Genomic DNA, 12,352 nt, shown 5'->3' on the forward strand with positions numbered 1-12,352 from the left:
TCCCATTCCCTCTCTCATTTCCTTTTCTCTCCTTCCCCTTCCCCTCCTTCTATTCCTGTGGAGTAATATATACAAAGATGTGTATATGTGTATATATGTATGTGTGTATACATATATATGAGAGAGAAAGAATTATTTAGAGAAATATGGGAGGGGAGAGCAATTTGCTATATCTTATATCAGACATAGTTTGAATGTACTAAAGTAGGTCTTAGGGTTTATGTTACTTGCATGAGGAAGGAATAAGAAATAAAAATATGAGCAATTACACATTGGAAAACTGTGGTTTGACTGTTCAGTTTATATTATAATGGTTATTGTTTTTGACTTCTGTTTTAAAGGTATGTTTCTTTAAAATTTGTTAGTTTCTCGAAGAGAAACATAAATTAGCTATTACATTCAAACTTTCTATCTTGTTTGTATTGCTGTCCTTAGGGTAGGTAGGATTTATTACATAGCTGTTTTAAATATATTCTTTGCTCAAACCAGGTGGTCATGAAAATTTTGCCAAAATGATTGATGAAGCAGAGGTACTGGAATTCCCAATGGTAGTGAAGAATACACGAGGTCATCGAGGTATGTAGGATTTGTTGCTACCAATTTATAATGTTTATTTTCAGTTTTGGGGACACTCAGGCTATGTTCAGGATTTAGTCCTGGCTCTGCACCCAGGAATTATCCTTGGTGGTGCTCCAGGGGCTATATTGGATGCTGGGGATCAAATCCGTGTCAGCTGCGTGCAAGGCAAGCGCCCTCCCTGCTGTACTATCACTCTGGTCCCTAAACTGAATTCTTAAAACTGAATTGTTTAGTTTTCTTTCAGAGGCTATAGCCCATAGTGTTCAGAGCCTCCCTGAAACTCTGCCCAGGGATTGCTCCCAACCGTAAGTTGGGGAACCAAACAGTGACAGGGAGGGTACTTGAAGCTCCTCCATGCAAAGGGTGAGCTCACCCCCAAGGCTTTTTCCAGCCTCTTGTAGTTTGGTTAAAAGCTATTTCTATTAATTTGGTGGTTATCATAGAGATCTTAATATGCATAATTAATTTTGGCTGAGTTTCAAGTAAATATCTTTGTCTTTAACAATGTAAAAATCTTAGATCACTAAACTTAAAATTTTTCCCATTTTTTAAAATGTTTCAGTGATTTAGGATAAAGAGTGAGTTTGTGGGGCTGGAGCGATAGCACAGTGGGTAGGGCGTTTGCCTTGCACACAGCAACCCAGGTTCAATTCCCAGCATCCCATATGGTCCCCTGTGCACCACCAGGAGTAATTCCTGAGTGCAGAGCCAGGAGTAATTTGTGTGCATCGCTGGGTGTGAACCAGAAAGGAAAAAAAAAAAAGAATGAGTTTGTGGTTTGTGTGTGTGTGTGTGTGTGTGTGTGTGTGTGTGTGTGTGTGTGTGTGTACACCCAGCTGTACTCTCCTGAGTACACTCATGGTTCTCAGGAGATAAGGCAAGGCAAGTGCCTAAGGCAGGTAGGTGTACTATCTCTCCAGTCCCCAGCCCCTCAGTTTGAGGACTAAGCCATTACATTTTATTCCTTTTCAATCACAGGTAAAGCTGTATTCTTGGCTAGAGATAAGCACCACTTAGCTGATCTAAGCCATCTTATTCGCCATGAAGCGCCATACCTGTTCCAGAAGTATGTCAAAGAGTCTCATGGAAGGGATGTTCGTGTCATTGTTGTGGGAGGCCGTGTGGTTGGCACCATGTTGCGTTGTTCAACAGATGGGAGGATGCAAAGCAACTGTTCACTAGGTAAAAACAGTGCAAATCTCTGTATACTTGTAGATAAGTTGTACTACATCTTGCTTGTGTCTATATATAAGTACACATTGAATGTGATTAATCACTAAAATAATGACAGTTGTAACATTTTTAGTTGCTTTTAGTTTAAGTTGTTTTCTGGCAGTGAAATTGGATTTCATTGAATCATAAACGTGCTTTCATTCAGAGTCAATGTGTGAAATACCTAACCAAATTAAATGTCTGACCTCTTTGCGATTTACTTTTCTATATTTTTGATGCATGTTTATAGTCTAATAAGAATTTTGCAGTTTTGCACATGTTTACATCTTTCCTTGAAATTGATTCATTATTCCTAGTTGGGTTGGAGCGATAGCCCAGTGAGTAGGACATTTGCCTTGCACGAGGCCGACCTGGGTTCGATTACTCCGCTCCTCTCGGAGAGCCTGGCAAGCTACTGAGAGTATCTCGCCCACACGGCAAAGCCCACACTGGCAAAGTACCTGTGACGTATTCGATATGCCAAACACGGTAACAACAAGTCTCACAATGGAGACGTTACTGGGCTCGCTCGAGCAAATCGATGAACGGGAGGACAGTGCAACAGTGCTACAGTGCTATTCAGACTTATGTAAGGAGCTATTTTCTTATTTCTCAAATGAATATTTGTTCCTGTACTGTTTTGAGGGCCTGTGGGAGTGTTTAGACCACACCTTGGTCATGCCTCAGGTTGCTTTCATCCTAGTTTCAGGGACCATTTGGAGGCAGGGATTGAATCAATTTTCTGGTGTGCAAAGCAAAAGCTCAGACCGTTCTCTCTCTCTCTCTCTCTCTCTCTCTCTCTCTCTCTCTCTCTCTCTCGCTCTCTCTCTCTCGCTCTCTCTCTCGCTCTCTTTTTTGTGGTGGTGGTGGCAGCGGCACATCCTGGTTGACTGCATGCAAGGCGAGCACCTAACACACTGAACTGTCTCTCCAGCCCTTTATTTTTAATAGTTACCCAAAGGTGGGATTGCTAGTTTGTCTGATAGCTCAGTTTTTAGCTACTTTTTCTTTTTCAATCCCCTAAAATGATTGTACTGATTTACATTCCCACCAACAAACAGCACAGTCAAATTCTTTTTCCTTCATACCCTTTCCAACAGTTGTAATTGCTGCTAATGGTGTAAACTATTTTTCCAGGTGTGAAGTGGTATCTAATTATGGTCTTAATTTGCATTTCCTGATAATCAGTGATAATATGTACTTTTTCATATGTCTGTATGCCCTCTGTAGAAGAGACTTGTTTTTTTTTGGTGGGGGCCACATCCTGCAGTGCCCAGGTCTTAATTCTGCCTCTGTGCTTAGGGATCACTCTGGGCAGGGCTCATGGGACACATGGCGTTGATTCATGCAGTTGAGCTGTACGAATTCTTTATATACCTTGGTCATTAGCTCTTTTTAAAAAAATGCTTTATTTCATCAACTGTAGATGATTTGTTCTGTTGTAGTTGTCTTCTCTTTTAGAACATTACAGATAACTTTAGGCCTACAGATTCTGAGAAACAGACTTTTTTTTTTCCTTTTTGGGTCATACGCGGCAGTACTCGGTGTTACTCCTGGCTTTGTACTCAGTAATTACTCCTGGAGGTGCTCAGGGAACCATATGAGATGCCGGGGATTGAACCCAGGTTGACTGCATTGCAAGGCAAACGCCTCTCCACTGTGCAATTGCTCTGACTGAGAAATCTTAATTCATGGGCCATTATCCTACTGAGATACCTTCTTGGGATTTTTATTTGCTTTTTGCTTTTGGGCTACACTTTGCGATGTTTAGGGGTTACTCCTGTCATTTTTGATGGTCATCTGGGAACCATATGGGATGCTAAGGATTGAACCTAGGTCAGCTGTGTACAAGGCAAGCGCCCTACCTGCTGTACCCGCTCTGGCCCTGATACCTTCTTATTTCATACAGACTCCCAACTCTTCTATCCTCAGTGGTAAGGATTCAGCTCATGCTGCAGCTAGTTTTTAGCCACTGGTTGTGTCAAACATAGCACATATAGTCCCAATATGTTGATGTTGACTCTCTTTCCTCTGGTAGAAAATGTTCAAGTGCCGAGATCTCAAGTCTTGGCTTTGTTGCCTCGTGCCAGATAAATCTAGAACTTCACCTATACCACCACAAGCCCCAATGTCTTTTAACTTAATGGCAGATAAATAGGAGCATTACCAGATTCCATCCTCCTTCTCTCCCTTCTGTGCATCTTACTAATTTCACAAATCAAAAGCTTAACAATAGCGTCATAAAATAGGAAATAAAGTAGGTTAATTATGCAAAAGTATTAGACAAAGGTTTCTTCTACTTCATCTATATTGCAAGTAAGATAGACTAGTAAATTAATGGTTTTTAGAAAGAAATACCATAAAACTATTATGTATCAGGACAGGGAAATGGTACAACGGTTAGGGTGCATTTCTGGCATGCACCTGACCAAGATTCAGTTTCAGGTATAACGTGGTCCCCCAAGCAGTGCTGTGTGTAGCCCTGGAGGCCCCCAGCACGTGGATATCCACAGTACTGCAGTGTCTGAGCAGCATCATATCCTTGTGTCCTTTGCCTTGAGCTGATGCTCCGGGTGAGTGCATGGAGCCCTGACCTCCTGAGTCCAGCTTAGGAGTGCCCTCCACCCTTACACCCTAACCTCTGCCCCCAAATAAAGTATTTAAAAATTTGTTTTGGAAACCCTTTCTCTTAAGAAAACATTTCAAAGCCTCCATCTTAGAGTAGAGCAGCTCCTGTTTTTTTCCTAAGTAATTTAGAGTTCAATTTTAGTTTTTCCACCAAAAGTATCATTTTGATGATTTCTGATTTGGTTTCTCTCTTGCAGGTGGCGTGGGGATGATGTGCTCACTGAGTGAACAAGGCAAGCAGCTGGCCATCCAGGTGTCTAATATACTTGGAATGGATGTGTGTGGCATAGACCTGTTGATGAAAGACGACGGCTCCTTCTGTGTCTGCGAGGCAAATGCAAATGTAGGTTTCATCGCCTTTGATAAGGCTTGTAATCTAGATGTAGCTGGTATCATAGCGGACTATGCCGCCTCCCTTCTGCCCTCTGGCCGGCTCACCCGGCGTATGTCCCTGCTCTCCGTGGTGTCCACTGCCAGTGAGACTAGTGAGCCGGAGCTGGGTCCCCCAGCCAGCACTGCTGTCGACAACATGAGCGCAAGTTCCAGCTCTGTCGACAGCGACCCTGAAAGCACCGAGCGAGAGATGCTCACCAAGCTCCCAGGGGGCTTATTCAACATGAACCAACTGATAGCCAATGAAATCAAACTCCTGGTGGAGTGACTCCACTGGTAAATAATTAACCAACAAAACCCTTGTAAAACTTTCTTTTTCTTCTTTTTCTTTTCTTTTCTTTTTCTTCTTTTTTTTTAAAAAAAAAAACCAACTTGCAATGCTGTTCATGGAAGATGCTCAGGACAATAAGAAAAATATTAAATAAGATTAGTTAGGGGAGATAAATAAAACCAGCCTATCAGCATGTTACTGACTTCCACTTACATATCTTGCAGAAGAGATGTCAGATCTCATCCTTATTTCCTTTAATTTACTCAAAAAAGTCTATGTTCTCAGGCCTTGAAGTATATGTATTTATTTTGTCAGTTTCTTGCTCTTCTCCCCCCCAAAAGATTTCAAATTAATGGAGCTTCACATTGAGTTTCAAACATCTAACTAAATTATAAATATCAACATGCTGACATTATACTTTTATTCATGGTTTATGACATATTGAGGATCTCTATTGGGATTCTTTTTCCCCCTTAACTTGAATGGGAGGGCAATGTGCATATGACCCAACAAATACTTGTTTAATGAAAAAATTGGCATGTTTGCATGATAAAAGGAAATGAACAGTATTGCAATGTTTGGTACACAAAATAACATTTACTCCAATGTAGATAAAATTACACTAGTTTTAAAATATGTACATTGACTTGTATTTGTTAGTGTTTTAGTCTTTTTTGAAAGACATGCTCTGTTAATGTTCCTTTTTTTAAAAAAAAAATACATGCTAGTCTAACAATTCCCTGATCTATGCCTGCATCTTTAACAATGGCCAAAGTGAAGAAAATGCTACCTTTTTTGTTAATGAGACACTGACTTGAAACATGTACATTTAAAGCCTTTTTGTTTTTTTCCTTTTTGGTGGTTGGGCATTTGAAGAATAAGGACAGGGAAAAAATATTTTTTGGTGGGGAGCAAATCAGGGGCCTATAAGTTCTGAAGTATAAAGCTGAAGTGATTTCTAATACCACTGTTAAAATATTTGCATTTTTCACATTTATATGGGAATGTGTGTGTGTCTGTGTGTCTGTGTCTGTGTGTGTGTTTGCACGCATGCATGTACATCTGTTTTGCTTTTTGTTTATGCCAATCAGATTCTAGAGAATGGAGCATGATGGAAAACAGTTTTGTTTTTGTTTTTTAGTTTTCATACCTATGCTCCATTGGAGTTGAAATACTCACATAAGGAGACTAGATGTTCTTAGGCCTCTGTGTGTGTGTGTGCGCGCGTGTGTGTGTGTGTGTGTGTGTGTGTGTGTCTGTGTCTGTCTGTCCGTGTGCGTGCGCACATGTCCACACACATGGGTGTGTGTGTATATATATATATATTTATGTTGTTTGGCTTTTTCCTTTGGTCTAGACTGTGTATAACTTATTTGAGGCCACATGCTTTTTCTTCAGTGCTTCTGGCTATGCGTGAATTTCTTCTGCTACACACAGGTTTTTGGGGTGGGATGGCCTGAACATTTTTGTTTGGGGAACTTATTTAGTAGCATTGAGTCTCTTACAGCCCTATTCTCTGAAGCCTTCAATATTCTCCACTCTTTATGTTCCTTTACTTTCTGAATTTATGAAAACCCCCAAACTGCATAACTATGAGCCTTTAAACATGGGTAAATCTTATCCCACTGATGGGTTTTGAAGGTGTGTTAAGAAGTGGAGATGCTGCAGAGTTCAACATAAGTTTTTAAACAGCAAGTTCATCTCCCTGCAATCCTCTGAAGCTTTTACCCGAGTCCTTTCTTGCCTCTCCAGTGCTTTTTTCCTTCAGATGGACCTTAAACATAATTTCTTGGACACTACTAGAGAGACTTCGAGGCAATAATAAAAGATCAGTATTAACCAGCTCAAACAGAGGTTTGATCATGCATACTTGTACAGTTTCCCCTTATTTTAAAAAGGAATGTAATAAAATTTGTTTTTCCATAGAATTGATTAATATTAAAATTGAGTTAAAAGGTTGACTGTTGACAAATAGAATAGTACCTCTCTCTGTGCAGTGTGTCATTTCACTCAGAAAAAAAAGATACATAAGAGGAGTTACTAATTTATTTTAGAATATTCTAATCACATCTAAAAAAATTTGATTCTCCACAGTGTCTTTGTGGGACTCACTTCCATAAGCACCTCTGGTTCATTAACAGAAAGAAGTGCTTTCACTGAATGACCATACTTTGGAGGATGGCATACTATTTGGGATAGAGAAATAAATGAGGAAGAAAGGATTGCTTAATTAAATTATCATTCTGTGTTCAAATAGAGACCATCTGGTTGCTACATAAATCATGATACATATACTTGAGTAATTTGCATATCAAATAATAGATTAATGAGTTAAAAACACAAATTAATCACCCTCTATTAGAAAAAGATTTGTATTGGATGGGGTAAGACATTAGGAAAAAAGTGTAGTCTTTTAAAAAATACTACAAAATTAACCAACTCTGTGTCTGTGTGTGTATATTTATATACACATGTATACACACATATGTATATATGTATATATACACACATAACAATTATCTGAGACTTAAAGCACATATCTGTTACACAGTTACATATTAGAATGAGAAGCAGGTTCAGGCATTTTAGACTTTTAAGAACACACATCATTTTGAATTTCCTCATATTAAGGTAAAAGATATGAACAAATTACTCTGGAAAAATCCAAAGAAAAAAGCTCTCATATTTAAGTAAGGGGTAAATTATATTTTCATATTGTTAATAACTTGTACATCTACTGCGAGAGGTTAAAATGTATTTATCAATTATGTATAAATAATGATCATGCAAAAACTTGAATTATTGTAAAATTGTTGTGTATTGTTAAAATTGTAATTCTGAATTGTAATTTTAAGTAATCCTTTCTGATTGTTTTTATGTCACCCATGATGAAAGCTGGACTAAACAACACATACACACAGCATTACTCACATACATATACACATACACACAAATTACTGATTTAAGATTTTTTTAAGGCTTTTTTTTCCTTTTAACGTGTATAATTGGTTATTTCTGCTGAACTTTGAAGTCTTTCTGAATATGCTACCAATAAGACAAGACCCCGGAACATTAGAAAAATCCTTCAAGAGCCTTGTTTTCATCAGGCATTTCATCAGACTATTGAGAAGATATTCAAGACATTGAAAGCAGTTAATAACTTTCAAAAATCATCTCTTCTTTTTCAAGAAGAAAACAGTGGAAAAAATTCTCTTCATTCAGTGCATCCCCACTTTGGGGCCTGGGGATCTTAGAGACTTTGTGAAATCAAATCTTGTGTTACATTTTTCTCCTGGCTCACTCTTTTTGAGAAGGTTTATGGGCTATGTGGCTGGTGAGACACGATCCCCTCCTAAGAAAATGTAGGTGCTCAGACAGGTAACCTGCTGCTACTGTTTTTATTTGTTTGTTTGTTTGTTTAATTTTATTTGAAATTTGTTTTTGTTGTGCTAGGATATTTTTAATGTACTATATTGCAGGATTTATAACCAGGTTCACTGCTTTCTTTTTCTTCTTCTTTTTTTTTTTCCCCCTTAAAAAGAAAACCAAAACAGTTTTATTTAAAGATACATTTAGGCGCCTTTGAAGCTTGGATTTTGGAAAGTTTCAGTAGTGGACAGAACTCTGCTGTTGGAATCTTCTAGTCTTCCAGGTTTAATTTGAAATGTTTTCAGTTTCGTTTTGGATTTTTGTGTGGTATTTTATTTCCTTTATGCCAATGCCCTTTGCCATTGCTGTTTCGGGGTGGCTGTCTAACTATGAAGTGAAAAATCCCTTCTAAATGAACGAATCTTAATGTTGTAGATTTCTTAATGGTTTGCATTTTGAAATTGGTTTTTAAAGAAATATTCTAACTGCTTGTACTGTTGCTGTTCTTTGCCAGCCTTTTCAGGAGCCAAAAAAACAAAACAAACAAACAAACAAATGCCCAGAGAAAAAACTTCTTTCCTTCTTCCCCCTTCCTGATGATGAGTGAGAAGTATTGAGAACTTTCGGGGTCAGTGCCCTTCTAAACTCCCCTTCCCCCAATAATGCAGCTGTATAATGAATGGTAAATGCAGCGGTTTGGATTCAGACACAGCCCCGGTCTGTTTGCAGGTAATTTGACTCTTTGTCCTTCTTGACACCACGAGGTTAACTTGACTTAAAAAAAAAAAATCCTTTCTGTATGTTATCTTAAGGGACCCATGGATTTGTAATAACTTGCTTTAAAAAAAATTGATGCATAACTGTCTAGCAAATAATTTGATTAAAGAAGAACGTTTGGGGTAAAGATTAATTTGGTTGGGTATAAATGCAGGACTTTCTTTGGGAATTTGCTTTAGCCATTTAGGTAACTCCATTCCTTGCATATATGTCTATAAGTATTTCAGAGTGTGACTTTTGGCTTTTTTGTTTTGGGTTTGTTTGTTTCTTCCATTGTGCTACTCTGGCTTAAGCTTTTTCAGGGGTTGGTGTTCCGAATACACAGTGAGCTCACAGTATAAAGACATCAATTAAGAGTTGACAGGTATGGAAAACTAGAATTTTGAAAAGGTAAAATTAGGTTCTAGGTTATATATATATAATATATGTGGTTAAAAAAAAAGTAGTGGAAAAGACAAAAAGCTTCACTAGAGCATTCAGTTGACTTTAGTACTTCTCTTTCTGGAATATAATTATCAAAGTGAAAGGAAATGATGAGTCAAGGATAATAGGAAGCATTTTAGGAGCAGTGTGATTATAAAATTACTCATTCGCATTTCTTAGAAAATAGTTCTAACAAAGAGTGTATGCTGTGTGATTATAATAAAATAATAGTTTAAATATTAAAACTCACAGGTTTGAATAGAGTGGAGGACATTTCTGAAGCACAAGGTGGTTGAGTAATGAAGACCGTGCAATGAAGTTAGGGGTAGGACTAGGAATGCAACTTACCCTTTTAATAATAGCCTTCCTCTTGGTAGATCACCCCTCCTGTCTATCCGATCCACCTTCCCTTTGCTCCTCGCTCTTGTCCCTCCTAAACTGTTAGCTGTAAACTATCATTTGGGAAAATAATCCTCAATCCATAAGATAGAATTCTAGTGCAACTTGTCATGTGCTTCTGCTTAATTTTATCCTGTGGCTTTAAGTTAGAGGCTTTAAGTCCAGTAACTCACTAGGTGGTTATTAGGAAATTGTTGCTTGGAATAACTTTTTCTACAGCTGAAGTCATAAAATAGATCATTGACCTGTTTCTTGCATCAGTTCACACATGAAATAGGGTCGGTTACACCCTAAGCTTACACAAAAATACTTACCTGATAAACTAAAATTTACTAAGAATCCCACATGAAATTTGGAAAAGGCCTGTTGAGGAGAGCCTGGTTCTCTTGCTGATAAAAACGTCCAGCAGTAAAATGTGTTGATGCTGATTGCAATGGACATAAGTTTAATTCTGCTGCCCCATAAAGAGCACTCATTTGTTTCTATCATGTTCAGATTTATTAGGTTGGCCTTAAATAGCATATATTCCTGACTGCTATTGTGGTGTTCGGGAACATGAGGGGTGGGGTGCATTGTTGTTGTTTTAGGTTTCAGTCAGACAGACATCCCTGTGCCCCATTTCCCAGAAGCACAGCAGGCCTCTAGGAGCATCCGTGGGAACGGCGCAGCCCTCGCATCACCAACTCTCCTGCTCAGGCTCATCCCATATACAGAGGTCAAAGGGTGGGGTTCGAGATGGGGGAAGGAATGAGAAAGGAGGAACAATCTCACTGCAATGCCATTGTTGTCTAGCCTTTGGTGCTATGTCAGTGTTTGTCTTATTTTTTTTAAGTTGGCGGACTGTACATCTTTTATTTCAGGGTAGTGGGAGGGTGGAACAAAAAAAAAAGCTATTACTGTTATTACTAAAGGATTATTGGTTACTGTTCTATATCACCTAATACAGACTGAATTTGAATTTACCCCGAGGACGAGCAGAATGGGAATAGAAATGATACTCTGGATCTTAACTGAAAACATTTTAGTGGTGTTAATTTCCATTCCTACAATGACTATTACATTTGTCACTCTGTCTTCTTCCCCTCCCCTCTCCCCAGTTCTGTATATGTGTACAGTTTGAGGAATTGTGCATTTGTGGTGTGTCCTTTTAAAAAGGACTTAATCTATTTACTCTTTTTCAAAACATAGACCCAGTGCTTATGGGCATACAAATGCTACCCTATTTTAAATGTAGGTGGCGTGTGTGTTCGTGCTTTAATGTATTCAGAGCCATTGGGCAATAAGCAGTCCAGAACATTGAAAACTCAAGCAGGTAAAGCACCTCACACCCTTAGTTTCTAGACTTTCTTTGGATAACTCTTTTATCGCTGCATCTTTTGCAATTCTTGTGGTAGTCTCTGGACATAGAATCAGTAGGACTGGTAGACTACCTAGTTAAAACTTTTAAGTTACGTGTTTCTTTGTAAGATCGTAGGAATAGGTGAAGAAAGTATGATAGGAAAGAAATGGCTCCTTGATGTGGCAACCGCTAAGTGTCTGAATCCACGTTTGTTTTTTTTTTCCTCCCCCCTCAGCTTGGCATGACCATTGATCATACATTGTTTGATTTTTCTGTGATTGGGATTTTTGTTTTAACTTTGGGTTGGGAGGTCTTAAGAAAACAAAGAAGTAGATGTACATGTGAACATATGAAAAGCTTACATTTTTTTCTGCTTAATCCAAATAATAAGCAGGAACTTTTTCTATATACTCTTCTGCTGCAGCAGAGAAATTAACTGGTAGGTGGCAGGAGAAGGAGGAATTCTTCTGATTGATGGCTGCTGACAGGCTGCGTGAGAGAAGAGAGAGTATGACATAATACGGGACGCAAGTGGGGGAAATGGCACAGGACTCCAGTTCCTGTACTTGGACTCAGAAACGGTAGGTTCTCTTGAACTAAAGTGTTGAATGCATTTTAGATGGATTCCCATCAGCATCAAATTATTAATGATGGAGTGAGAGCATTCTTCTGAAACTTGCTCTCACGTTCGTCTCTTCTCCCTCTTTGCTTTTCTTTTGTGGCACGTTGCTTCTCTGTGTGAGTCTTTCTACTCAGAGTATGTCTGTGTGCATGTGTGGTGTGTGTCTCTACCTTTCCCTTCATCCCTTTTGATGTGCACTCTGTATTTCCTGGGGTAAATAAATAGCTCAGTTTGTTCCTTGGGCTTGGTGTGTGTGGATTAGCATCAACATGAAAGTAGTTGATGAGGTAGACTGAAAAAGATAAATGCTATCCTTAAGTCCTTAAAATGAATTAATATT

General features: G+C 38.6%; 1 protein-coding gene across 2 annotated transcripts in view; it reads left to right on the forward strand.

The window, feature by feature from the left end:
• Nucleotides 1–11,965, forward strand: part of RIMKLB (ribosomal modification protein rimK like family member B) — a 30,081-nt gene extending 18,116 nt beyond the window's left edge. Inside the window, exons 3-7 of one of the 2 annotated variants that reach the window (XR_008795246.1) lie at nt 490–576; nt 1,558–1,761; nt 4,617–4,762; nt 8,967–9,181; nt 11,815–11,965. Coding sequence is in view for 1 of the 2 variants with exons in the window: in XM_056134687.1 (XP_055990662.1) it covers nt 490–576; nt 1,558–1,761; nt 4,617–5,080 (755 nt within the window). In the remaining variant the exon portion in view is untranslated. Of the gene's footprint in view, nt 1–489; nt 577–1,557; nt 1,762–4,616; nt 5,140–8,966; nt 9,182–11,814 lie in introns of those variants that run through there. The other variant, XM_056134687.1, reaches the window with a different exon arrangement.
• Nucleotides 11,966–12,352: the final 387 nt, after the last annotated feature.

Source organism: Sorex fumeus, unplaced genomic scaffold (assembly GCF_029834395.1).
Source record: "Sorex fumeus unplaced genomic scaffold, SorFum_2.1 ptg000101l, whole genome shotgun sequence".
NCBI lineage: Eukaryota > Metazoa > Chordata > Mammalia > Eulipotyphla > Soricidae > Sorex > Sorex fumeus.